This window comes from Miniopterus schreibersii, assembly GCF_964146895.1.
Source record: "Miniopterus schreibersii genome assembly, chromosome: 4".
NCBI lineage: Eukaryota > Metazoa > Chordata > Mammalia > Chiroptera > Miniopteridae > Miniopterus > Miniopterus schreibersii.
This window is the reverse complement of record NC_138105.1, coordinates 17627705-17653153: the sequence shown is the minus strand read 5'-3', so window position 1 is coordinate 17653153 and position 25449 is coordinate 17627705. Positions and strand designations below refer to the sequence as shown.

Below are 25449 nucleotides of genomic sequence, written 5' to 3'. Positions count from 1 at the left end.
AAATCAAACCCCGATCGCCTGGATCCCAGGTCGACACTCAACAGCTGAGCCACGCCTGGCCGGGCTCAAAATAGTTTTAATTAAAATTTCTTACATTATGATTGAAGTTAAACACCTTTTCATATGTTTAAGAGCCAGTTTATCTCCTTTAAAAATTGTCTGTTCAGCCCGGCTGGGCGTGGCTCAGTGGTTGAGCCTCGATCTAGGATCCAGGCAATCAGTGTTCGATTCCCGGTCAGGGCACATGCCCGGGTTGTGGGCTCGATCAATGACTCTCTCATCATTGATGTTTTTCTCTCTCTCTCCCTCTCCTTTTCTCTCTCTGAAATCAATAAAGATATATTTAAAAAAAAAAAATTGTCTGTTCAGCCCTAGCCTGTTTGGCTCAGTGGTTAGAGTGTCAGCCCCTGGACTGATGTGTTTCTCTCACATTGATCTCTGTCTCTCTCTTTCTCTCACTCTTCCCCCCCCTCCCCCTTCCACTTTCTCTGAGAAGCAATGGGAAAAATATCCTTGGGTGAGGATTGTAAAAAAAATTATCTGTTCATGTCCTATTTTCATTTTCCTATTAGCTTTTTAAGTGTTTCATCCTAAAAAATTTAAAGTTATTTACATATTTAGAGATATTAGCTCTTTGTCCAAGATTCAAGTAGCAAATATTTTTTGCATTTAATTTGCTTTTCACCTTTGTTTATGTTATTTTTTGTCATGCAACCCTTCCCCCTCTTTATTTTTATGTAATCAAATGGAGCAGCCTTTTCTTGTATTGCATTTAACTTTGGAATCATAGTTAGAAAACCTTGCTGTACACTCAGAATATAGAAAAATTCATCAATTTTCTTCTAGGACTTGTATGGGTTTTTTTGGTTTTTATTTTTAGATCCCTGATCTATATGGATTTTATTCTTGTATTTGTTGAGGTATGGAACTAACTTTATCTTTTTTTTTTTTTTTTAGTGGCTATCCAATTGTCCAAATACCATATATTAAAAACTTTATCTTTGCCCCAGTGATTTGAAATAGCATCATCATATACCAGCTTCTGTATTGCCAGAAGGTTTTAATGATCAGAAAACCATACTTCTTTTTCAGCCAAAGTTATCATTATATATTGAAGTGAAGTACTTAATTTAGAAAAAATAAACAATTTAACCATACAGGGCTACCCATTGGTGAGACCTGATCATAATTTAGATAACAATATAATAACAGCATGCTTGGGAAAAATTGAATAAGTTCTATCTCTCTAAGGAGAATTTAGGTCTCTTGGGAGACTTTCATGTGGACAAATATAGCAGTCTTTTGCAGGCAGTCTCCTGACATACTTAAGCTTTGTGATATAATAAGCAATAAAAGAACTAACGTGGTCAAGACAAGAAGAGAACAGCACTCAGGTGGGAGAAGAGGCAAACATTTTTTTCTTAAACTTTTTACCTCTAAAATCAGATTGTACTTCTGAAATATTTTGATGAGATAATTTCTTCCTATTGTAAGGGTAGATAAAATGGAGGTCTTATAAAAACTTAATCTTGATATTCATAGATCATCTTTTAAAATCCAAGTATGCAAAACATTTTCTGCACAAATAAACTTCAGATAAATATTAAGGCTAAACCATCCAGCTTCCTCACAAAAATCCTTGAATCTCTCACCTGTCTAAATTGTGATACATGTTTGATTGATCTGTTGGTTATCTGTTTTTAACACCATTCCTCCTCAAATGACCCCTTAATTTGACCTTAGGATATTCCTCAAATAGGCAAATTAAATTTAGCTGAGAGATTATTAGATGATATTTAGGGTTTTAAGAAGATAATGCATATATTTTTCCTTGAATGCAATAACTTAACAGTATCATGAGTAGACTTTTTTGATATTACTGACCCTCTGGGAATAAATCTTAGGTAATCACCTAATATTAAAAAATAATATTTGGGCCCAGCTGGTGTGTCTCAGTGATTGAGCATCAACCCATGAACCAAGAGGTCACTGGTTTGATTCCCGGTCAGGGCACATGTCTGGGTTTCGGGCTGGATCCCCAGTAGGGGCCATGCAGAAGGCAGCCGGTGGATGTTTCTCTGCCATTGATGTTTCTGTCCCTCTATCCCTCTCCCTTCTTCTCTCTCTCAAATCAATGAAAACATATTTTTAAAATGATAATATTAGGTAATATTTATGAAGAGCTTCCTCTGTGCTAGGGGAGGCCAGCATCATCGGCATGTGGCCCATGCAGTCACACTGCCCCTATTCTTAGAAGGTCCCTGCACTTGGGTTAATGCTCTACTGTCACCATCTGGAAATTCTTAGTGATTTTTAAACGAGGAGCCCTCTATTTTCATTTTGCATTAACCCCACAAATTATGTAACCAGTCCTGGTACCAAGCACTATGTTTATCAAGGAGAGTGTATCATTTAATTTATTATAGTTTTGAAAGATCCTTCAGGTTTCTCCATGTGAAATAGAATTTAGGGAAAACAAAAGAGGAGATAAGAAGACCAGAGAGGAAGCTATGACATATTTAAGGTGGTTTTTACTCACGTAGCACGGTAGAAAGGGAGAGTAATGGAAAGATTCCAATATATCTTGGAGGTAGTAAGCAATGGCGTGAACTGGTAATGAGTGGAATGTGGAGATGTAGAAAAAGATGTTAAGAATGACTGTAGGAATTTTTGACTGGGCTAGCGGTACCTCTTATCAGACAAAAAAGTTTCAAGAAAGAACAGGTTCGAGGGTGTAGTTAAGAGTTGGTTTGAACATTAAGCTAAGTGAAAGAAGCCAGATACAAAAGACTATGTATTTTATAATCTCGTTTTAATGAAATTTCTAGAAAAGATAAAACTACATAGGAAATAGATAAGCAGTTGCCTGAGGCTGGGGGTAAGAGCAAGGGTTGACTGCAGACAGGATAAGGGAACTTTTGGGGTGATAGGAGTATGCTAAGACTGGATTGTGGTATTGGTTGCTTACCTGAATAAATTTTCTAAAAATCATTTCTTGTCTAGGTGAACTCTATGGTAAGTATAAAGCTGTTAAAAGATTAAAATAAGAGATTAAGGTGCCTGTGGTTATGTGAAGGAGTACTGTTATTATTCCCATTTTACAGATCAAGGAAATAAAAGAGAAGTTAAAAATAAAGGCTTCATGGTTACATTGCTACTAAGTGTAATATCTAGTATTGGAACTTGAGTCTTTTGGACACTAAAACCTCACTCTTGGCCACTATAATACATTTACTTTCTATTTAAAAATTATATTGTTTGTGCATCTCATTGATCAGAGGCTCTCTTAAAATCATAAAACAGAGAAAAAAGAAGATAGAGTCTGGAAAACTGTACTGGTCTTATACACTGGTGCTTCCATTGCCCCTCGATATAGGTGACACAGCAAGGTATGCCATCTTTGTTTCTCTCCAGTGAATTGTATTAGCACACCTTACTTGGTTCTTTGGCAAATTATGTTTTCCCTTTCAAATTATTTTGTTAATCTTGCTGACTGGCTATTTCAAGCCAGAACTTGCCTGTGTGGCCAGCTACTTTTCTGCCCTTGAATATTAAATGAAAGCATCTGAATAAACTTAAATGTACTTTATTTTGTTATATCTTATATTTATATTACCATATGTCAAAATTAAACATACTGCATATATTTTTATATTTTAAAATATTTTATTTATATTTTATTATTTTAATATTTTTTGAGTATGATATATTGTATAACATGTATCTACATGCAATGGTACTAAACAAGTTTTACATACATATCGTGTTTCACTAAGCTTTCCCCTAGAAGAACATACTTTACACACCCTAGTGGGATTTATTTTTACTGCTGGTGACTATTTTTTGTAAAACATGATCTTTTAAAACTTTTTCCGTAATAAAAGATGGATGGAAAGAATTAGATGTATCGGTCATTACATCTCTGGAAATACTGACTGGCGAGTTGAGAAAAAGGCATGCGTAACAAAGAGGAAAACCAGGGATGACCTAAGTCGGTGCCAAGCAGTGAATTGCAGACACAAGTTATCTCATGACCAGTCAACGACATTTGGGAATGGAAACACAAGTTAACTCGTGACTGGTCAGCAACATTTGGACACGGAAACACGTGTATACTCATGACCGGTCAGCAAGGTATTTAAGAACTAGTTTCGTTAGGCCATCTGGTAGCTTGAAAGAGTGACTATATCTTCCAAAAATGCATATGGATGCACATAAATGAATATATATATATATATATAATCCTTAGTACATTTTACGATTACTATGCCATTAGCATGATGACTGCTATATTAATAAACATTAAATATAGGGAAATGTTAGTCAGAGGGTACAAACTTTCAGTTACAAGATGAGTAAGTTCTGGGAATCTAATGTACAGCGTGGAAACTAAGATTGCAGTCCTGTAGTACGGCGGCACCTCGGTTTTCCAACGTCTCCGTGGACGAACATTTCTGGTCGCCAGCGCCGTGAACCCGGAAGGAAATGCTTCGGTTTTTGAACCCGCCTCGGAAGTGGAACAGGCCACGGCTTCCGCCGAGGGCAAGACCCTGAGGCCCAGCTGTCGGCTGGGATCCCTCGGTTTCCGAACGTTTCAGAACTCGCCCGGTCTCCCGGAACGGATTACGTTGGAAAGCCGAGGTACCACTGTATATACTTGAAATGTGCTTAGAGACAGATCTTAAATGTGCTTAACACACACATAAAATTGTAACTAGGTGAGGTGATGAATGTGTTAACTATATTGTAATCATTTCATTATATATACATATATTAAATCATTTGTATACCTGAAACTTATACAATTATATTTGTCAATTATACCTCAGTAAAGCCAGGAGGGGAAGAAGCATTAAGTGCCTACTGTACTAAACACCAGGGATACAAGTGATCATCAAAACAGGCATGGTCTCTGCCCTCCCGCAGCTTTTTTTTTTTATTATTTTTTTTTTTAGTGGAAGTGGCAGACATTATGCTAAAACAAAAAAATAATTACAAAAATTTTAATTGTGCTAGGTTCAACAAAGGAAAATATAAGGTGCTCTGACAGAGCATAACAAAGGATCCTAGTTTTAAATGGGGCCTAAGGGAAAACCTCTGTTAGGAAATAACATTTAAACTGAGACCTGAAAGATCTGTAGGAATTAGCAAAACGAAGGTGGGAAGGGAAAGGAGCTTTCCTAGGAGAACAGCCTATGTGAAGGCCCTGGGGCACAAAAGAGCTTGACTGATGACCATGCTGAAAGCAGCATTATGGAATATCAAGAGAAGAAGACATGAGAACTTGGATACTATGCAAAGGATTTGGTATATTATTTCAAGGGCAGTGAGATGCTACTGAGGATTTTTGAGCTGGGGACTCATGATCCAATTAAAATGTTAAAATCATTCTGGCTCCTATGAAGAACAGATCCAAGAGGATTCTGCCGGCTTATGAAGAGCTCTTAGGAAAACTATGGGTCTTGTGAATGGGAAAACTACTTCAGCTTTTAAAACTAGTTTTGAAAAGACATATTGTCAATTAAGTGACAGTGAATGGAAACAATGATTGACAAATCAGTTTATCTCTGAATAACCCACTAGATCAGTTCTTCTCAAACTTTAATATGCATTCCAATCACCCAGGTGTTTTATTAAATACAAATTCTGGTTCAGTAGGTCTGAAGTGGAGCATTTCTACATTTCTAACAAAATCCCAGGTGATCATTCCTTGGCTCACACTTTGAGTAGCAAGTGACTGGACTATATTCTAAATTCTAAATATATTCTATAGGATATATTCTACCTTTTAATGCCTCTCAGACTTCTTGTGGTCTAGCCAATTGTCATACTTGAGTATTCAAAACTGGAGGTTTTAAGAGATGAATTAAAGTATGGAGGACATGGAGAAACAGGTCAAATAGGGCTTTTCATCTCTTCAATAAATATTCTATATATACTTCCTTCCTATCTACCTACCTAACCTGTCTGCCTACTTCCCTACCTCCCTGCCTCAAGGTTCAGTTGCACTTCAGAAAGAACTGTATGCAATCAAAGTAATGTTCCGGACAGTTATACAGAAATAGTATGTGAGGCTCTAAAACTTTTCTTCTAATGGGGTGATTTGCATCATTAATTGAGGCTTACTCTGTGTGCCAGGCATTTTACCTGCCTGATTCATTTAATAGATAGGAACCTAGGAACCCTTAGAGGATAGTTTCTTCCAAGGATGTACAACTCAGCTCTGACTTACTCACACTGGACCCTCTCATTCATTACCTTAATTATTGCTATTTTGTTTGTTTAGTAACTACGCTCTTAAATACAGAAAACTTGAGGTTCTTTATTCTGTGGGTAAAGGCTTTGTATTTCTCTAAAGAATTTATGGAGCCTTGTAGCCATGTCACAATCGTTTTATAAAGGTCTCAAGTGGTAAATAAGCCTGCCCCTTCTTTTGGGGGAGGGGTGCAATCTTTTATTAGCAATGCAATTTTTCTTTGTGGCACATGAACCCAAGGTCTTGGGAAACACATTGATCAAGCAAAGGGAAAGGTTTGAGATTATGCCCTATGATTGAGATTATGCTCATTGGGGAAAACGGTAGGAAATTTTACACTGCTCCCTGGTTCTTAGGAAATGAGAGCTAAACAATATCCAGTTTAAAAAGAAATCTGCATTGAGTTTCTAAATTTTATAAAACAGAGTTAAACCAAACAGATAGTGGTAGGTCCTGTTTTGCTTTACTGAGGAAGTGACAGAGAATCCTAGTCTCATTTGGTAAGAGAGAAAACTGCAGTTATTAACATCTCCACGGAAATGCTCAATTACTCCTTACTAGTAGACTCCGGCTAAATCGGTTTTACCCAGTCCTCCGACAAACCAGATTTGTTGGTGTTTTGCGAGACGGCACTGTATCTTTTCATTGTATCGTTCTCGGTTCGGTTTGATCCGCCCCCCTTCTTAAAGAGCCATTAAACCCTTTAATAGGCCTGGGTTTGGCTTGAAGACTTGCCGAACGGCCAGCTTCCTCGCGCTGCAATTGGCTTTCCAGGCTGAGTTAGGTTTCCGATGTACGGATGCTGCCAAGGCGCGCTGGCCGTAAACTCTGGAAAGACGCCGAAGAAAAGTGAAGTTCCTGGCGCGCGGCCCTGTCCCGCTCCGAGAGCCGCGCGCTAGCGCATTCTTCGTGCAGTTATTGGCTGGGACTCTGCGTGCCGCTGTCGGCCAATGAAGACGCCGGAGATCTGGCCCCGGCCCGTCCCCTCTCGGCGCCCCGGGATGAGGCAGAGACTGAACAGCCGGCGAGCAAATCAGCGGCACCCAGAAAGCCATGTCCGACTCGGCGCCCAGCGCTCAAGCGCTAACCCGCTGAAAGTTTCTCAGCGAAAGCGCCGGGACGCTCTGGACCCCGCTAAGAGGAGCTGCCTTTGAGTGAGATGGTCCCAGAGGCCTGGAGGAGCGGACTGGTAAGCACCGGGAGAGTGGTGGGAGTTCTGCTTCTGCTCGGCGCCTTGCACAAGGCTTCCGCCGTCATTCGCTATGAGATCCTGGAGGAAAGAGAGAAGGGGTTCGCGGTGGGCAACGTGGTCACGGACCTTGGCTTGGATCTCGGCAGCCTGTCAGCCCGCAGGCTCCGGGTGGTGTCGGGCGCTAGCCGAAGATTCTTTGAGGTGAACCGGGAGACCGGAGAGATGTTCGTGAACGACCGCCTGGACCGCGAGGAGCTTTGTGGGACCCTGCCCTCCTGCACCGTAACTCTGGAGTTGTTGGTGGAGACCCCACTTGAACTGTTCAGAGCGGAAGTGGTGATTCAGGACATCAACGACAACAATCCCGCTTTCCCTACCCGGGAAATGAAATTGGAGATTAGCGAGGCCGTGGCGCCGGGCACGCGCTTTCCGCTGGAGAGCGCGCACGATCCCGACGTGGGAAGCAACTCTTTACAGACCTACGAGCTGAGCCGAAACGAGTACTTTGCCCTTCGAGTGCAGACGCGGGAGGACAGCACCAAGTACGCGGAGCTGGTGCTGGAGCGCGCCCTGGACCGCGAGCGAGAACCGAGCCTCCAGCTGGTGCTCACGGCGCTGGACGGAGGAACCCCGGCTCGCTCCGCCACCCTTCCCATCCGCGTCGCCGTGCTGGACGCGAATGACAACGCGCCCTCCTTCAATCAGTCCTTGTACCGGGCGCGCGTCCCCGAGGATGCGCCCCCCGGGACTCGCGTGGTGCAAGTGCGTGCCACCGACCTGGACGAAGGCCCCAACGGTGAAATCATTTATTCCTTCGGCAGCCACAATCGCGCCGGCGTGCGGGAACTATTCTCCTTAGACCTCGTAACCGGGGTGCTGACAATTAAGGGTCGCCTGGACTTCGAAGACACGAAACTCCACGAGATTTACATACAGGCCAAAGACAAGGGCGCCAATCCCGAAGGAGCACATTGCAAAGTTTTGGTCGAGGTTGCGGACGTGAATGACAATGCCCCGGAGATCACCGTCACTTCCGTGTACAGCCCGGTCCCCGAGGACGCCCCTCTGGGAACCGTCATCGCTTTGCTCAGCGTGACGGATCTGGACGCTGGGGAGAATGGGCTGGTGACTTGCGAGGTTCCGCCAGGTCTCCCCTTCAGCCTCACTTCTTCCCTCAAGAACTACTTTACTTTGAAAACCAGCGCGCCCCTGGATCGGGAGACTGTGCCAGAATACAACCTCAGCATCGCTGCCCGAGACGCTGGGGCCCCCTCCCTCTCGGCCCTCACGACGGTGCGGGTGCAAGTGTCCGACATCAACGACAACCCTCCACAATCTTCCCAATCTTCCTACGACGTTTACGTGGAGGAAAATAACCTCCCCGGGGTTCCCATACTAAATCTAAGTGTCTGGGACCCCGACGCCCCGCAGAACGCTCGCCTTTCCTTCTTTCTGTTGGAGCGAGGAGCTGAGGCCGGGCTCGTGGGTCGCTATTTCACGATTAATCGCGACAGTGGCGTCGTGTCATCCTTAGTGCCCCTGGACTATGAGGATCGGCGGGAGTTCGAATTAACAGCTCACGTCAGCGACGGGGGCACCCCGGTCCTGACCACCAACATCAGCGTGAACGTATTTGTCACTGATCGCAATGACAACGCCCCCCAGGTCCTGTACCCCCGGCCGGGCCGGAGCTCGGTGGAGATGCTGCCCCGAGGCACCGCTGCGGGCCACGCGATCACGCGGGTGGTAGGCTGGGACCCTGATGCGGGATACAACGCCTGGCTCTCCTACAGCCTCCTGGGAGCCCCCAACCAGAGCCTTTTTGCGGTGGGGCTTTACTCGGGTCAAGTCAGCACGGCCCGCCCGGTCCAGGACTCAGACTCGCCCAGGCAGACGCTCACGGTCTTGATCAAAGACAACGGGGAGCCGGCGCTGTCCACCACCGCCACCCTGACTGTGTCAGTCACCGAGGACTCCCCAGAAGCCCGGGCTGAGTTCCCCTCGGGCTCCGCCCCTGGAGAGCAGAATAAAAGCCTCACCTTTTATTTACTGCTCGCTCTGATCCTGGTCTCCGTGGGGTTCGCAGTTACAGTGTTGGGAGTGATCATATTCAAAGTGTACAAGTGGAAACAGTCCAGGGACTTATACCGAGCCCCGGTGAGCTCCCTGTACCGCACGCCGGGGCCCTCCCTGCACGCGGACGCCGTGCGGGGAGGCCTGCCGCCGCCGCACCTGTACCACCAGGTGTACCTCACGGCCGACTCGCGCCGCGGCGACCCGGCGCTGCGGACGCCCGGGGCCGCCAGCCCCCTGGCCAGCCGCCAGAACACGCTGCGGAGCTGCGACCCCGTGTTCTATAGGCAGGTGCTGGGCGCCGAGAGCTCCCCTCCCGGACAGGTAAGGCTCAGCAGGTCGGCCCGGGCCCATGGGAACGCTTTTGGATTCCTGCGCCGCGTTCAGGAAGGCACGGAGGCTTGTTTGGTTTGGTTTGGTTTTTAGTGATGAAGATGTCTTTGCAAAGGGAATGCCCGCGACCAGAGTGTGATTTGTGGTCACTCACAGCATGGAGTTCATTGACTCCTCTGTGGACACAACTCACACCCTCAGCACTTGCTAACCAGCCTTGCTAAGGGGCTGTTAAACTATAACCCGATATCTCAGTGCTCCGAGTTTAGCCTGGTGTCATTTGCACTGGGAACACGCTGCTGTATACCTCTGACCAGCGGCGGCTGCTAGGAATATAAAAATTACCTCATTTGGCCATCTTTCAAGTGATCGCCACATCTGCATTACAGCTCATGGTTTGCTGGTAATTTTCCTTTGCCCTCACAGATGCTGCGCCTCATTCCTAGGTGATTTTCTAGGAAAGAAATAAAATTCTAGGTATCCTTTAAATTTTATTTCAAGTACACTACTGGAAATGATGTGTGCATTACTTATAAACTATTTTCATGTTATAATAGTGATCCATGTGCATTATAGAAAAATTGGAAAATAGAGAAATTTATAAAGAAAAATTAAAACTAACTGTAATCCCCAAGCCCAAGGGTAACCACCATTAATTATAAAAGTAAAAGTAATTATTTGCTTCGAAAATAATCCAGACAATCCAAAACAACGGAAAGTACAAAATGAAAATTTTTTATACCCCCATGTAATTCCCTATCCTACCAGCACTTAAATATACACATAATGTGAAAAGTAGGTTTTTCTTAAATATACACATAATGTGAAAAGTAGGTAAATTCATATCCTGGGAAAAGTAAAGCTTTCATTTATTCAGGATGATGTGTAGATGACTGCAAGGCGTTTGTCTTGGAGTGAAACTTATACACACCTCTGATGGTGGGAGAGCCACAGTTTTGTTACTAACAAGTATGTAATTGCGATGAACCTCTTATTTGGCAGTTAAACAAATGAGGCTGCACCACTTATCAACTAGGAGTCCTTGGCCAAGTTCATCTTTCTTGGCCTGTTTCTCATATGCAAAAAGGAAATAACAAGGGTCTTACAAGATTAGTGCATGACCGAATGTGTGCACACTGCCTGGTGTATCATAAGTGTTATCAAATTCTTAGCTGTTACTATTATTATTTCTACTAGTTCTTTACGCACCCCAAATATGTTTTTAAAATATTATTTTATTTTGATTTATTGATTTTAAAGAAAGAAAGAGAGAGAAACATCCATTTGTCATTCCACTTATTTATGCATCCATTGGTTGATTCTTATATGTGCCCTGACCCAGGATTGAACCTGCAACCTCAGTGCGCAGGGACAGTGCTTTGACCAATTGAGCTGCCTGGCCAGGGCACCCACCCCAAATCTTAAACACACCTTAGAAATGAGCAAATCCGGAGACTGCAGAAGATGACAAAGTAGTTACGTATATGGAAAGGCTAAGGAAGGATGAGAGCCAGAGAGAAGCAGCTGCTACTCTTCCGGTCACACTGGAAAACAACTGGCCCCTTCCCTAGCGCAATGTTCCCAAACTTGGTTGCACACTAGAATTACCGAGGGACCTTTTAAAAATTCTGAAGCCCAGGCCACATCCCAAAGCACAATCTCTGGGGGAGAGACACAGGGATCAGTAATTTTTAAAGATCCCTAAGTAATTCCAATGTGAAGGAAAGTTTGGAAACCACTGCCCTAGAACCTGCCAGCCTATCAAGTAGCATATTTATGAAGCAAAGTGTTATTCTGGTGTTTACAGAACCAGGAGCCAGCCTTACTGGGCCAGGCCAAAATTTTAAAAATTCTATGATGTTATTTCCCAAACTTAAAGTATTACATAGAATAGCTCCAGAAGAGCATTGTAAGGAAGACATAAGATGATATTTCAGACATCTAAAGAGACAATCTTCCTAAACCACTAGTAACCAGGCAACTATTCTTTAAAAATCTAGAGCTGGGCAATGGGTATGGGGTCTCTTTTGGGGGCTGACAAAAATGGTCTATAATTAGAATGTGGTAACGGCTGCATTGTTTAGTGTATGTGAATATACTTTAAAAACCATTGACTTGTACACTTTAAATGGATGAACTGTATAGTATGTGAATTATAGCTCAACAAAGCTGTTTTAAAAATCTAGAGTTGGGAGAATCACATACCTGGCATAAAAAAGGTCAAGTCAAGGATGTGTAGGATTAAGGCTTTATAATGCTCCGATTCTAGTAATACGGACTATATGCCTGTTTGTTTTGGTGTGGACTTGCAAATATAAGGGATTGAGACCTATAAGAGGTTTAGTTCTTGGATATTAAAAGCCATCAGCAAAGGTCCAGTTTATGCTATAGAGATGACAAACCAGTAGAAAATCATTTAAGATGTTATAGAACGAGGCTTTATTTCTTTCCAGACAGGCCAGGGGCAGGAGTGGGGGGAATCCTAGTTCTGCACATACTAGTTGTTTAGCTTTAGACAAGTCTCCTAATCTCTCTGAACTCCTGTGCCCTCATCTATAAAATAAAGATAATACCTCCTTTCAAAATTGTTGAGAGTGAAAAGTAATGCATATAAAGTGTCTGTACTCAACATATGAGTACTCATATAAAGTGCAAGTACTCAATAAATATTTGTTAAACTAATAAATGATAATATCAGTAATTCACCACTCACCTATGTGCCAGACACTGTAAAAGGTGAAAAGACACAGTCCTGCCATTATGGTACACAGAGTACCATAGGAGACAGACATGCAAAACAAACAAACAAACCAAGATAATACAAGAAGTAATGGGAGCAGAGGGAAAGAAACACCTAAGCCAGCCTGGGGAAATCAGGAAGGCTTCACAGAGGTGGTGATGCTTGAGTTGAGAACTAAAGATTGAGCAGTAGTTTGTTAAATAGTAAAGGGGAAAGGGGCAGAGAGGGGATCTTACAAGAAATTCCATGCTGAGGAATAACGATATTACATTATTGCTGAACTTTAAAGTATGTTTGTAAAACAGTTTTTGCAAGAGGTAAAGTGAAGCAAGTAGGCAGGAATTAGATCTGGAATTACCTTTAGGCCAGGCCAAGGAGTTTTTATTTTATTCTGTATTGGTGATAGTCATTGCAGAATTTTGAACTGATATATATATGATGTCATCAGGTTTGTTTATTTGTTTGTTTGTTTTAGAGAGATTATTCTAGCAGCCACGAGTGAGATGGATTGGGGATATTGAGACCGGAAACAAAGAGAACAGTTAGAAGGCTACTATGATATTTAAGGAAAAGATTGATAAATGTTTGAACCACCCGAGTGGTAGTATACATAGAGGAAAATTACCATAGTGAAATCATCAGGACTTGTTGACTGGCATGATATAGGTAGTCAGGGAGAGGACTGAGTCAAGGATGACTGTACCTGTTCCAGTTGAGGCACCTGGGTGGATGCCACTGGATGGTGCCACTCATTGAAGCGAATCCTGGCATAAACACCTAGTAGGTCAGACTGATTTACACCTCCATCATCCCCATGGGAGGAGGTTTAGGTGGTTTTGTAAAAGAACACAGAAAGCAGATCCCTTCCTTTGAGACCAGAATGTTGGTTGCTGGCCTCACCATGGCCAAAGGATACTCCTGAGGATCAAGGGTTTGGAAAAAAATATAGGGAGGTTAAGAAACCCAGGTTTTGCCACTGGTTTTGGCATCCACTGGAAACCTAGGTGAGGATTCGAATGAGTTCAGAATTAAGTCCAGATCAGACATATGAATTTTTCTCTTTGTGCTCTGGTGTGTTTGCCACTCAGGTTACAGTTTGCAGGTAACTGCAGTGTGAAATGAGCTGTGTTTCTGTGTTTGTGCAAGGTGGTAGCCAGGCTCCTGGGAGGGTCTGGATCAGGGTCTGGGTGGAGTAACATCAAGTCTCCAGCTCCAAGAGGCCCCCTGGGGGCTAAGTGAAAAGCTTGCTCTTTTGAAACCGCCTCTGTTGGTAATTAACAACATATCAGGCATACCGTGGTGTCAAATAAAGGGGATTTGTAGGCACAGTGCTGTTGGTAGCTTGATCTCAATCATTCACGGGCGCTATTAAACCTGTGAACGTTAGCATTCTGCCAGGTAATGAGGTCTAGTCCTTAGCACCTCCCAGACACAACTGATTCTTCACTGATTTGGAGCATCTCCCATTCCTGGCTTCCTCCACTCTGCTTCATCTCCTTCCATACTGTCCTTGAAATCAGTGAATGGTAATTTAGTATATCACTAGCGAGCATCTGAATAAAAGAGGTTTGGTTTCCGCCGCGCCTCCTGTTACAACAAAAATGTGTACTGCATGAATTTAATTGGCTACATTAATGTGTGAGCCTTTTTGCAAAGAGATGGATACGTTTCTGAATAATCTGAGAGAGGCAGAGTTTTCTGTATATGGCAGTGCTTCTAATTAGCTGTTGCTCTAATACAATTGGACAGAGCGGAAGCTACTCATTTAGAATATTGGTGGATGACAGCCCTGGCTGGAACAAAGTGACCAGTCGCGAATGGCTACTCCTCTCTGGGCGGCAGGTTGCTAAGGCTCTGGCTGTCGCTGTTTTCCCCGCGGAAAAGGGGCGGGGAAAGTTGGTGTGTTCGAGGGGAAAAAAAACAAACACATATATGTTGTCTGCCTCACCACAGAGGTAATAATAACCCGTGGAAAGAAATGCTGTTGAGAGGGAGGAAGGCGAAAAGATGGGTGTTTTTTGTTTTGGGGGGTGTGTGTGTGTTTTTCTCCAATGCTGCGACGCATTAACCCTGCTGCTGTTGGGATGTTCTCTGCCCGGCCTATTGGCTGAGCCCGGGAGCCGCTGCCTGCCAATCGGGTGGCAGAAGGCAGACAAATCTACCCCGCCACCAGCAAAAAACGGCGCGTAACCCTTGCGGCGCCGGCCCAGCCGCGCCAGAGCTGGCGCGGGCGAGGGGAGGCAGGTGTCTCCAGCTGCTGTGGCCGCTCGGGGCGGGTGGGCTGCTGCTGCTTCTCGGGACCAGGTAGAGAACTGGCAGGCGGCAGCGATGCTCCCCAAGGTGAGAAGCTGGGCAGAAATCTGCCCGGGGGCTACCCTTTTGTTCCTCTTTTGCTACCCGGGCTACGTTTGTGGGCAGATCCGCTACCCGGTCCCAGAGGAGTCACAGGAGGGGACTTTTGTGGGGAATGTCGCCCAAGATTTCCTGCTGGATACAGAGAGTCTGTCCGCTCGCAGGCTGCAGGTAGCCGGAGAGGTGAACCAAAGACACTTCCGTGTGGATTTGGACAGCGGAGCCCTGCTCATCAAGAATCCAATTGATCGAGAGGCACTGTGCGGGCTCAGTGCCAACTGCATCGTGCCCCTGGAGTTTGTAACCGAAGGGCCTTTGGAAATGTACCGAGCGGAGGTAGAAATCGTGGATGTGAATGATCACGCCCCCCGATTTCCTCGGCAGCAGCTGGACTTGGAAATTGGGGAGGCAGCTCCTCCAGGACAGCGGTTTCCCTTGGAAAAGGCTCAGGATGCAGATGTGGGGAGCAACTCCATCAGCAGCTACAGACTAAGCTCCAATGAGCACTTTGCACTGGATGTCAAGAAACGCAGCGACGGCAGCCTGGTCCCGGAGCTGCTCCTGGAGAAGCCTTTGGATCGGGAGAAACAATCAGACTACCGCCTGGTGCTGACTGCTGTGGATGGAGGTAACCCTCCAAGATCTGGCACCGCGGAGCTCCGGGTATCAGTGCTGGACGTGAACGACAACGCCCCAGCCTTCCAGCAATCCAGCTACAGGATCAGCGTGCTGGAGAGCGCGCCCGCCGGCATGCTGCTCATCCAGCTCAATGCCTCTGACCCGGACCTGGGTCCCAGTGGTAATGTCACCTTTTCTTTCAGTGGTCACACCCCTGATCGTGTGAGAAACCTCTTTAGCCTGCACCCCACTACTGGAAAGCTTACCCTTCAGGGGCCCCTAGACTTTGAGAATGAGAATTACTATGAATTTGATGTTCGGGCTCGTGATGGGGGTTCTCCAGCCATGGAGCAACATTGCAGCCTTCGAGTGGATCTCCTGGATGTAAATGACAACGCCCCCCACATCACGGTGACCTCAGAGCTTGGGACTCTCCCAGAGAGCGCAGAGCCTGGCACTGTGGTGGCACTCATCAGTGTGCAGGACCCCGACTCGGGGTCCAATGGAGACGTGAGCCTCCGTATTCCTGACCACTTGCCATTTGCCCTCAAGTCGGCCTTCAGGAACCAGTTCTCCCTGGTGACGGCTGGGCCCTTGGACAGAGAGGCCAAATCCAGCTATGACATCATGGTTACTGCTTCTGACGCTGGGAACCCTCCTCTGAGTACCCAAAGGACTATTTTCCTCAACATTTCAGATGTGAATGATAACCCGCCTTCTTTCTTCCAGAGGTCACACGAGGTGTTTGTTCCTGAGAACAACCGCCCAGGAGACCTGCTTTGCTCCCTTGCAGCCTCTGATCCAGACTCTGGCTTGAATGCACTCATCTCCTACTCTCTCCTAGAGCCCAGAAATCGAGACGTGTCAGCTTCCTCTTTCATCTCTCTGAACCCCCAGACGGGAGCCGTTCATGCGACTCGATCCTTTGACTATGAGCAAACACAGACACTGCAGTTTGAGGTGCAGGCCCGGGATCGGGGCAACCCACCCCTTAGTAGCACCGTGACAGTTCGTCTATTCGTGCTGGACCTCAACGACAATGCCCCAGCTGTGCTCCGCCCTAGGGCCCGGCCTGGTTCCTTATGCCCCCAAGCACTGCCTCCATCAGTTGGTGCTGGTCACCTAGTCACAAAGGTGACCGCTGTGGACTTGGATTCAGGTTACAATGCTTGGGTTTCATATCAGCTCCTGGAGGCCCCAGACCCCAGCCTGTTTGCAGTCTCTCGCTATGCTGGGGAGGTGCGGACAGCTGTTCCCATTCCAGCTGATCTCCCACCACAGAAGCTGGTCATTGTGGTAAAGGATAGTGGGACCCCACCGCTTTCTACCTCTGTTACTCTCTTAGTGTCCTTGGAGGAAGACGCTCATCCAGTTGTCCCTGATCTTCGAGAATCTTCAGCTCCAAGGGAAGGAGAATCCCGCCTGACCCTCTACTTGGCTGTATCACTAGTGGCAATTTGCTTTGTCTCCTTTGGCTCCTTTGTGGCACTGCTCTCTAAGTGTCTGCGTGGGGCTGCCTGTGGAGTGACCTGCTTTCCTGCTGGCACCTGTGCATGTCTCACCCGCTCTCGAAGGAGGGAGGGGCTTCCTCCTTCCAATGGGATCCTCCGAATCCAGCTAGGGTCAGATGATCCTATCAAGTTTGTTGATGTGGGCGGCCACTCTCATGGCTGTACACCCTTGGCTTCTGCACCCACTCGGAGCGATAGCTTCATGATGGTGAAGTCGCCCAGTGCGCCTATGGCAGGGGAGCCTGTTCGCCCAAGCTGCCCACCCTCTGATCTTCTCTATGGGCTAGAGGTGAGATCTTTGCAGGCTCGGCCAATGCTTGAGGGTTATTCTGATCCAGGCATATGGCTGGGCCGTGTCCCGGAGAGTATTGGCTTTTCTGTAAGAGCCCGTAGTGGTGTCACCATTTTTGTGAGTGGTAACTATGTGGTAGATGCTGTGCTTTAGAAGCCTCTTGTGAATTAGCCAGGGACTTGTCGCAGGTTAGTACTTGGGTTTGGGTTATGACCTTATCTGAGAGTAAGAAATGAAAGTAAGTGATCAAGAGCCAGGGTGCTGTGGAAGCGTGCTTCCAGAATGTGGGAGCATGGTAGGCTACAGCTCACAGGGGTAGGGTGCACCGAGCATCACCTAAACCCAGGTGGCTGCTTTCTCTACTCTTCCTGAATGGGGGGACCAGATTCTGGACTACCTTAACTCTAGATTGCCATTTCCCAATGGACTGAGGGAAACATATCTTTGCCTCACAGTATCAAGTACTCCCTTACCCACTCTGAAGGGAAACTCTCTGCTTGAAACATGGGAAAGAGCACAGAGGAAAGAGCCAAGGGAGTAGAGCCATCAAGGTGGAAGGAGAGACCTGCTAGTCCAGATCTTCAGGACTCTTAGTCACATCCCCACCAGGATTTCAGCTAGATGCAGTAGATTGCGGGCAGGGGAGCATTACCTCTTTGGGGTAAAAGCATAAAGTGAAATCACTTAATGTCAGAAATCTGGTTTACAGATGAGGCACTCATAGAGATAGCTACTCTGGGGGGTCTCAAAGTGGAGTTCTTCTGAATTGGTGAAACCATAAAGCCTAGAGGCTATGCTTAGTTTCTAGTCACCCTCCTATGTGACCTGGATCAGTCCCAGAAATGTTTCCCCTACCATAAGCTGTCATGCTCATTCCACAGCTCAAGTCTGGGATCTCAGGAAAGCTGAGTGCTGTTGTCGTCAGTTGACACTGAGATTCCTTAAAGCATTGCTGGAAAGTCAGAGCAAGACTCCACACGATCTTAACAAACCTCTCTTCTCATCTTAGCAATGTCTGGCAGGATGGGGGCGGGAGGGGGACACATGGGCTTGTCTTCCCCCAGAAGGACAAACTTTTGTTGGTTTGAGCAAAGTAGTGGAAGCTTCTGAAGTCATGGGGAAAGTTGCTGGGACAGAACACTGAGAAGCTTTGTACCGCTTTGTCTTTCCTGTTGAGCACCATCTGAGCTGTCAAATTTTGCTGCCAAGGGGGCTGAATCAACCTGCAGCACGAAATGAGTGGGGAGGTAGGAGGCTTCTGTGACAGATTGGCAGCCTGTTCCTAAGGTTTCCAGGGCTGAGAAGACTTCCTAATTGGTTGAAAGCAGACAGACTTTTTGGCCAATCAGACTCAGAGCCGAGGTGGGGGATCTGCTCTTCCTGCCCGCCTCTCCTCCCCCAGCTCCCCAGCTCCACTCAGATTTAATTCCCCTTCCCCCCCCACCCACCCCCGCGAGTCAGTGACTAAGAAGAACTGCTGCAGGCAGACAAACCTCGGAGCAGTTTTTAAGAAGCTGGAAGGAGACACAAGAGAATTCAGCTGCTACATTCCAAGCCCTGGGTCTACCTGGGAGACAGGACAGCACAGAGTCAGTGTCCAGGAGGGACTTCTGGGTCATGGGGCCCAAGAACCCCCCACAGCTCGCTGGGAAATGGCAAGTGCTGTGCATGTTGTCCTTGTGCTGCTGGGGCTGGGTGTCTGGGCAGCTTCGTTACTCAGTGGTGGAGGAGTCTGAGCCGGGGACGCTGGTGGGGAATGTTGCTCAGGATCTAGGCTTAAAGGTGACAGATCTGTTGAGCCGCCGGCTGCAGTTGGGCTCTGAGGAAAATGGGCGCTATTTTTCCCTGAGCTTGACGAGTGGTGCTCTGGCAGTAGATCAAAAGATTGACCGAGAGAGCCTGTGTGGATCCAGCACCAGCTGCCTGTTGCCAGTGCAGGTGGTGACCGAACACCCACTGGAACTAATCCGTGTCGAGGTAGAGATCCTGGATCTCAATGACAACTCTCCTAGCTTTGCCATCCCTGAGCGAGAGATACACATCTCAGAATCAGCTGCATTTGGGGCACGATTCCCACTGGATAGTGCCCAGGATCCAGATGTGGGCACCAATACCGTGAGCTTCTACACTCTGAGTCCCAACAACCACTTCTCTCTGAATGTGAAGACCCTAAAAGATGGGAAGCTGTTCCCAGAGCTGGTGCTAGAGCAGCAGCTGGACCGAGAAGCTCAGGCAAAACATCAGTTGGTGCTCACTGCTGTGGATGGGGGTGTCCCAGCCCTCTCAGGGACCACCCTTATCTCTGTCACTGTGCTGGACATCAATGATAATGCTCCAACCTTCCAGTCCTCGGTTCTTCGTGTGGGACTCACAGAGAATGTACCCACGGGTACGTTGCTGCTCCGCCTCAATGCCACTGATCCGGACGAAGGCACCAATGGCCAACTAGACTATTCTTTTGGAGACCATACATCTGAGGAAGTGCGGAGTCTCTTTGGCCTAGATCCTAGCAGTGGAGCAATCCATGTGTTGGGTCCCATAGATTTTGAGGAGTCAAGTTTCTATGAAATTCACGCAAGGGCCCGTGACCAAGGACAGCCAGCCATGGAAGGCCACTGTGTGATTCAAGTGGATGTGGGGGATGCCAACGACAATGCCCCAGAGGTACTACTGGCCTCTTTGGTCAACCCTGTCATGGAAAGCACACCAGTGGGCACAGTAGTGGGGTTGTTTAATGTGCGAGACCGAGACTCAGGGAGAAACGGTGAAGTGAGCCTTGGTATCTCTCCAGACCTGCCATTTCAGATCAAGCCCTCTGAGAATCACTACTCACTGCTAACCAGCCAGCCCTTGGATCGTGAGGCCACATCCCACTATATCATTGACCTGCTGGCCAGGGATGCGGGCTCACCTCCCCTGCATGCACATCTCACCATCAGGCTCAACATTTCAGATGTTAATGACAATGCCCCCTACTTCACCCAGCAGCTCTATACTGCTTACATCCCAGAAAATCGGCCTCCGGGCTCCCTCCTCTGCACTGTGGCTGCCTCTGATCCAGACGCTGGGGATAATGCCCGTCTCACCTACTCCATTGTAGGAAATCAGATTCAGGGAGCCCCAGCCTCCTCTTTTGTGTATGTCAACCCTGAAGACGGGCGGGTCTTTGCTCAGCGCACCTTTGACTACGAATTGCTGCAGATGATGCAGATTGTGGTGGGGGTGCGGGACTCTGGTTCTCCCCCGTTGCATGCCAACACATCTCTGCATGTGTTTGTCCTGGACCAGAATGACAATGCCCCAGCTGTGCTGCACCCAAGACCCGGCTGGGAACTCTCAGTCCCCCAGCGTCTCCCTCGATCTGCACCTCCTGGCTCCTTGGTCACCAAGGTGACAGCCGTGGATGCTGACGCAGGCCACAATGCATGGCTCTCTTACTCACTGTTGCCACAGTCCACAGCCCCAGGACTGTTCCTGGTGTCTGCACACACTGGTGAGGTGCGCACTGCCCGGGCCTTACTGGAGGATGATTCTGACACCCAGCAGGTGGTGGTCCTGGTGAGGGACAATGGTGACCCTTCACTCTCCTCTACAGCCACAGTGCTGCTGGTTCTGGAGGACGAGGACCCCGAGGAAATGCCCAAATCCAGCGACTTCTTCACACACCCTCCTGAGCGTTCAGACCTTACCCTTTACCTCATTGTGGCTCTCGCAGCCATCAGCCTGTTATCCTTAGTCACCTTCACCTTTCTGTCAGCTAAGTGCCTTCGGGGACACGCAGATGGGGATGGGGGTGGGGGCCAGTGTTGCAGGCGGCAGGACTCACCTTCCAGGGACTACTATAAGCAGTCGAGCCCCAACCTGCAGGTGAGCTCAGACGGCACGCTCAAGTACATGGAGGTGACGCTGCGGCCCGCAGACTCGCAGAGCCATTGCTACAGGACGTGCTTTTCACCAGCTTCGGACGGCAGTGACTTCACTTTCCTAAGGCCCCTCAGCGTCCAGCAGCCCTCGGCTCTGGCGCTGGAGCCTGACGCCTTCCGGTCCCGCGCTAACACGCTGCGGGAGCCGAGCCAGGTGAGGGGCTCGGCGCGACCCCTGGGGAAGAAGCCATCCATCCCTACAGGGGCTTTGAACTTGTGTCCACCCCTCTCGCGTGGCCTCTGCTGCTAGCTAGGTCTCACCCGATTGCTGGGACCACGTGAACCGATTGCGCGGGACCAAAGGTGTGGCCAAACAGGGATGGGGCTCTGAGCCCCGGGAGGTGCGGTGGTGCTTGTGTCCGAGGGTGATAGGACCGCCCCTGCCCCCTAAACTCAGAAAAGTCTGGGGCCCGGCGATCTTGCCAGTGATTTCCGCGGGGACCCGGAGTCCAGGGTGGAGGCTGTCGCACACCCACGCCCACAGCCAGCCTCCTGGGCTGGCGCCCGCACGCTCCGCTGCCCTTTAGGATTCCTCTAAAGTTCCTCCCAGCTCCCTGGATCTGGGACTTCGCTGTTATTCTCAACCCTCCTTATTCCCCCTTCAAGCAAACGCATCTGTAGAGGACAGAGGTGCGCGCGCAGGGCTCGCTCCCGCGTGTCCCCCCGCAGAGCTCAGCCGCGGGCCACAGCGCAGGGGCGCGCCACGCCTCTCATGCGCGCACGCCCTCGCGCCTGGGCTTGCGCGCGCCCCCGTTCACTGCCCGCACTAGCGGCGAGGTCACGCTCACCGGCGGCCCTGCGACCCGCGCAGCTTCCCTCCACCCCGCACCGGCTCAGAGGTACTCACCGCTGACTGCGCGCCCTGGTGACAGTACCAGGTCCTGGCCGCTCTCAGCCCGCGAGGCCTCGGGAGCCTCCTCCCACCCCGGCCCCAGGCGGGACCCGGTCGTCTCCCGGTGGGCCTGAGGCGGGCCGAGGCGCCTGGAGCGTGGGAGCGAGTCCTGGCGCTCCAGGCGCGGGTGGGCGGCCGGGAACTCAGAGCCGAGGACAGCGGAGCCTCCAGCGCAGAAGCCTCGGCCAGGTGGGCGACCAGAGGTCCCAGGGGCGGCAGGGCCCAGCCTGGGCCGGTGAGCAGGCCGCTATAGTACCCGCAGCATGGGACCTCAGTGCCACCCGCAGCCCCGTCCTCTTGCCGGAAGTGGGAGCCTGGCGTCCCCGGGCTCTGGACGTGCAGAGATCGGTTTTTGGCTCCGTCGTGACCACAGTGTGTTCAGCGATCTAGGATCTTGGCTTTGGGGGTGACCAAAGTACCTGAGGTTTTGGCACATCCATCCTCCTCTGGCTGATGGAGGGCCACAGCCTCTGCCAGGTGCCAGGGTACCCTCATTTATGGGGAAACTATAATAGGAAAAAGCACAAGTTGCCACAACCCCAGGAGCTTTCATTCAAAATATATCTATGCCCCACCCTACCCTCACTGAATCAGAAACAACAGCCCCATGTGACTCTGATAGCGGTGGGAGAGAATCTCACTACACAGCTCCTCGGAGAACCACAAATCATTTGCTCTTCCCAATGCTTTCGTTGGATAGGTACTAGCATCCCCACCTCATGACTGAGTTTCACAGAGGTCAAGTGACTTGCTCAAGTTCTCATGGTAAGTGATAGAGAAAGACCTACCTAGATCTGCCTAACACCAGAAGAGCTAGGAAACTGAAAAGTGGAGGACAGCAGGGACGGTTTGCATCTGTGGGGATGGGCCAGAGGAGGGTCTTACAAGTGGAGAAAAGTCTCCTGGGACCCCTTATCCCTGGGCAGCCCTAACTGAACAAACTTGGACCCAGCGTCCTTTTGCAGGTTTTGAATTTTGCCCAGCTAGCTCCTCTCCTCCAACCTGTCAGGGTATCTGCGTCTCCATGTAGATCCTGCTATAGCTACAATACAGTGGCTGAGGGCTGGACACCCCTGTGCCCTTCCCCACGGCAGCTCCAGAACGGGGCTGGTGCCTCCTGTTGCACCTGGGATGCTATGTTTCTGGCTTCTGCTCATGTCACTGCCACCTGTGAGGCTTACAGTGAGTCATTTGGCAGCCTTGGGCCTTCCTTCTCCCCAGTGTAACCAGAGATGCTCACACCTCCTTCTGCTCCTGGGAGTGAGTGTGAGACTTAATTACTAGCACACCCCAGAACTGGTGAGGAGATGGCTCAAGGAGTGCTCCATGAGAGTGCTACTGGATAACACCCCCCAGGAAAGGCTGGGAGGACTCAGGAGCGAACTGGCTGGCCAGAGTCCGACGCCTTCATCCAGGTGGGGGACGGCTACAGATCAGCCCCCTTGGGAGCCCCAGAGACTTGGTTGGCTCTGCCTGGGGCTGTGGGAGCTTGATCTCTGCTGGCTCCATCCAGCAGTTTTCTGCCCCGGACAGAGCAGCCTTGTTCTCGCCTCCTTAGACACAGTCATTGTCTGGCACAGCGTATGGGGGTGAGAGGGTCCTGGGGCTTGGATGCCCTACAAAGGCCCAGTCTGGCATGACTCCTAAATTAATAATGTATTTAGCTGTGAGAAGAGATCCTTGATTGCCAAGTGCCTGGAGGAGGTGTCCCTCTGAGTGTGTTACAGCACAACCTGGCGCGAAAAGGGTTACCCAGAGCAGCAGCCATCTTGCTGCAGAGGATGCTTTGTTCCCAGCTGAGGAGCTGAATAAATTCTTTCTAGGGCTGGTGGGATTCTCATCTAAAAGCCTCTTCTGCCACATTGGGGGCCTTCTGTGCACCCCTCCCCGGGTTCTGCAGAAGACACTTGAGCTGTTGAGTTGCAGCGCAGAAGTTCTGCGTCTGGGGGCGGGGAGGAAGGCGCTGTTTCTTTAGCCAAGGGCTCTGGGTTTGCTCACTGTGGTCAGATAAATGTTATTTCAGCTCTTTGTCTCCGGTACCTTCTGAGACCTGTAGTAGATTTTGTCTTTGAAGATGAGTCTACCCCTCCCCCATCTGACACCAGTTTCTTCTCTGTGTGCGCCCCCACCCCCACCCATCCCCAGGGGTCGGGTGACATTCTGACTTCTCCAGGGTACTCAGCCCGTTTCCCTCTGTTTTCTCCACAGCAAGCCCCACCCAACACGGACTGGCGTTTCTCTCAGGCCCAGAGACCTGGCACCAGCGGGTAGGTGACTGCCTCTCCAGCCCACCCTCTTCTCTGCGGCATTTTCTTGGTGATGACGTGGGAGGAGGTGGGGGAGGGCTCAGCATTTGCTACCAATGGCTTCTTCCCTCAGCTCCAGGTTTCAGGGAGGTTTTGGTGTATTGGGGGCAGTTATACAGACCCCAGAGGGAAGAGGCTATTTTGGAAGCTCAATTCACACACTCACCCCCTCCCTTCTCCCACATAGGGACCTTGTCCTATCTCCTGGGGGCTCTGTGACACCAAAAGATGGGTTTAAGGTGGTCTCTGCGTGGAGAGGAAGCTTATTAACCCACTTACTGCCTGCATCCCCCACTCTGGATTGAGCTGGGCTCCATCCTGACCTGAGGTTCAGGCAGAGAGACCTGGGGCAGGAGGAGGAGAGGAGCTGTCAGTAGTCAGAGCCTCCCTGGGAGCCTGCAGGATAGAGCAGAGGCAGAGGAGGGAGGTCAGGCAGCTGTGGGGGAAGGGAGGCAGCACAGCTGGAGGTGGGGCTGAGGAGGGAGAGCTCTTGGGCAGGTCTCCCAGGTCCTGTCCCTCCTCCGGGCACCCTGGGGCCTCCACTGGTCCTGCCCTCTCAGCCTGCAGGGCTTTTGTCTCTGCCACCTTCTTGTCTCTGCACCCTTCCCTCAGTCTGTGTCAGTTTACATCCCCTGCCTGTCCCTTTTCTTGGTCTCCATCTCCGTTTCTGTCTTTATTGCCGCCTCCCCGTCTTGTATCTACTTGTTGATCTGTGCCTCGCACTGCGCCCGCCCGCCCTGGCCAGGTGCTCAATAAACATGGAATCAGTGAATAAATGTGACTTCCTAGTCTCAGTCTGTTTCTCCTTTTCTCTGTCTCTGCCTCCGTCTCCATCCTTGGTCTCTGCTCTGTCTCTTTTTCTTTCATCCTTTGCTAGTGTCCTTGTGTTCCTCTGTCCCCAGGCTTTGTTTCTCAGTCTCACTATTTCTGCTTTCCTCTCTATTCTCCGCCTCTTTGTGTC

At 48.9% G+C, this 25449-nt stretch overlaps 1 protein-coding gene across 25 annotated transcripts in view; it reads left to right on the top strand.

The window, feature by feature from the left end:
• Positions 1-25449, top strand: part of LOC308555970 (protocadherin gamma-C4) — a gene marked incomplete at its 5' end in the record, with an annotated part of 156214 nt that overhangs the window by 118546 nt on the left and 12219 nt on the right. For 20 of the 25 annotated variants that reach the window (XM_081134820.1, XM_081134815.1, XM_081134818.1 and 17 more), the window contains one exon: positions 24391-24449. In XM_081134820.1, the coding sequence (XP_080990946.1) occupies positions 24391-24449 (59 nt within the window). Of the gene's footprint in view, positions 1-7267; positions 9846-14801; positions 17365-18816; positions 21445-24390; positions 24450-25449 lie in introns of those variants that run through there. The other 5 variants (XM_081134833.1, XM_081134834.1, XM_081134827.1 and 2 more) reach the window with 5 other exon arrangements.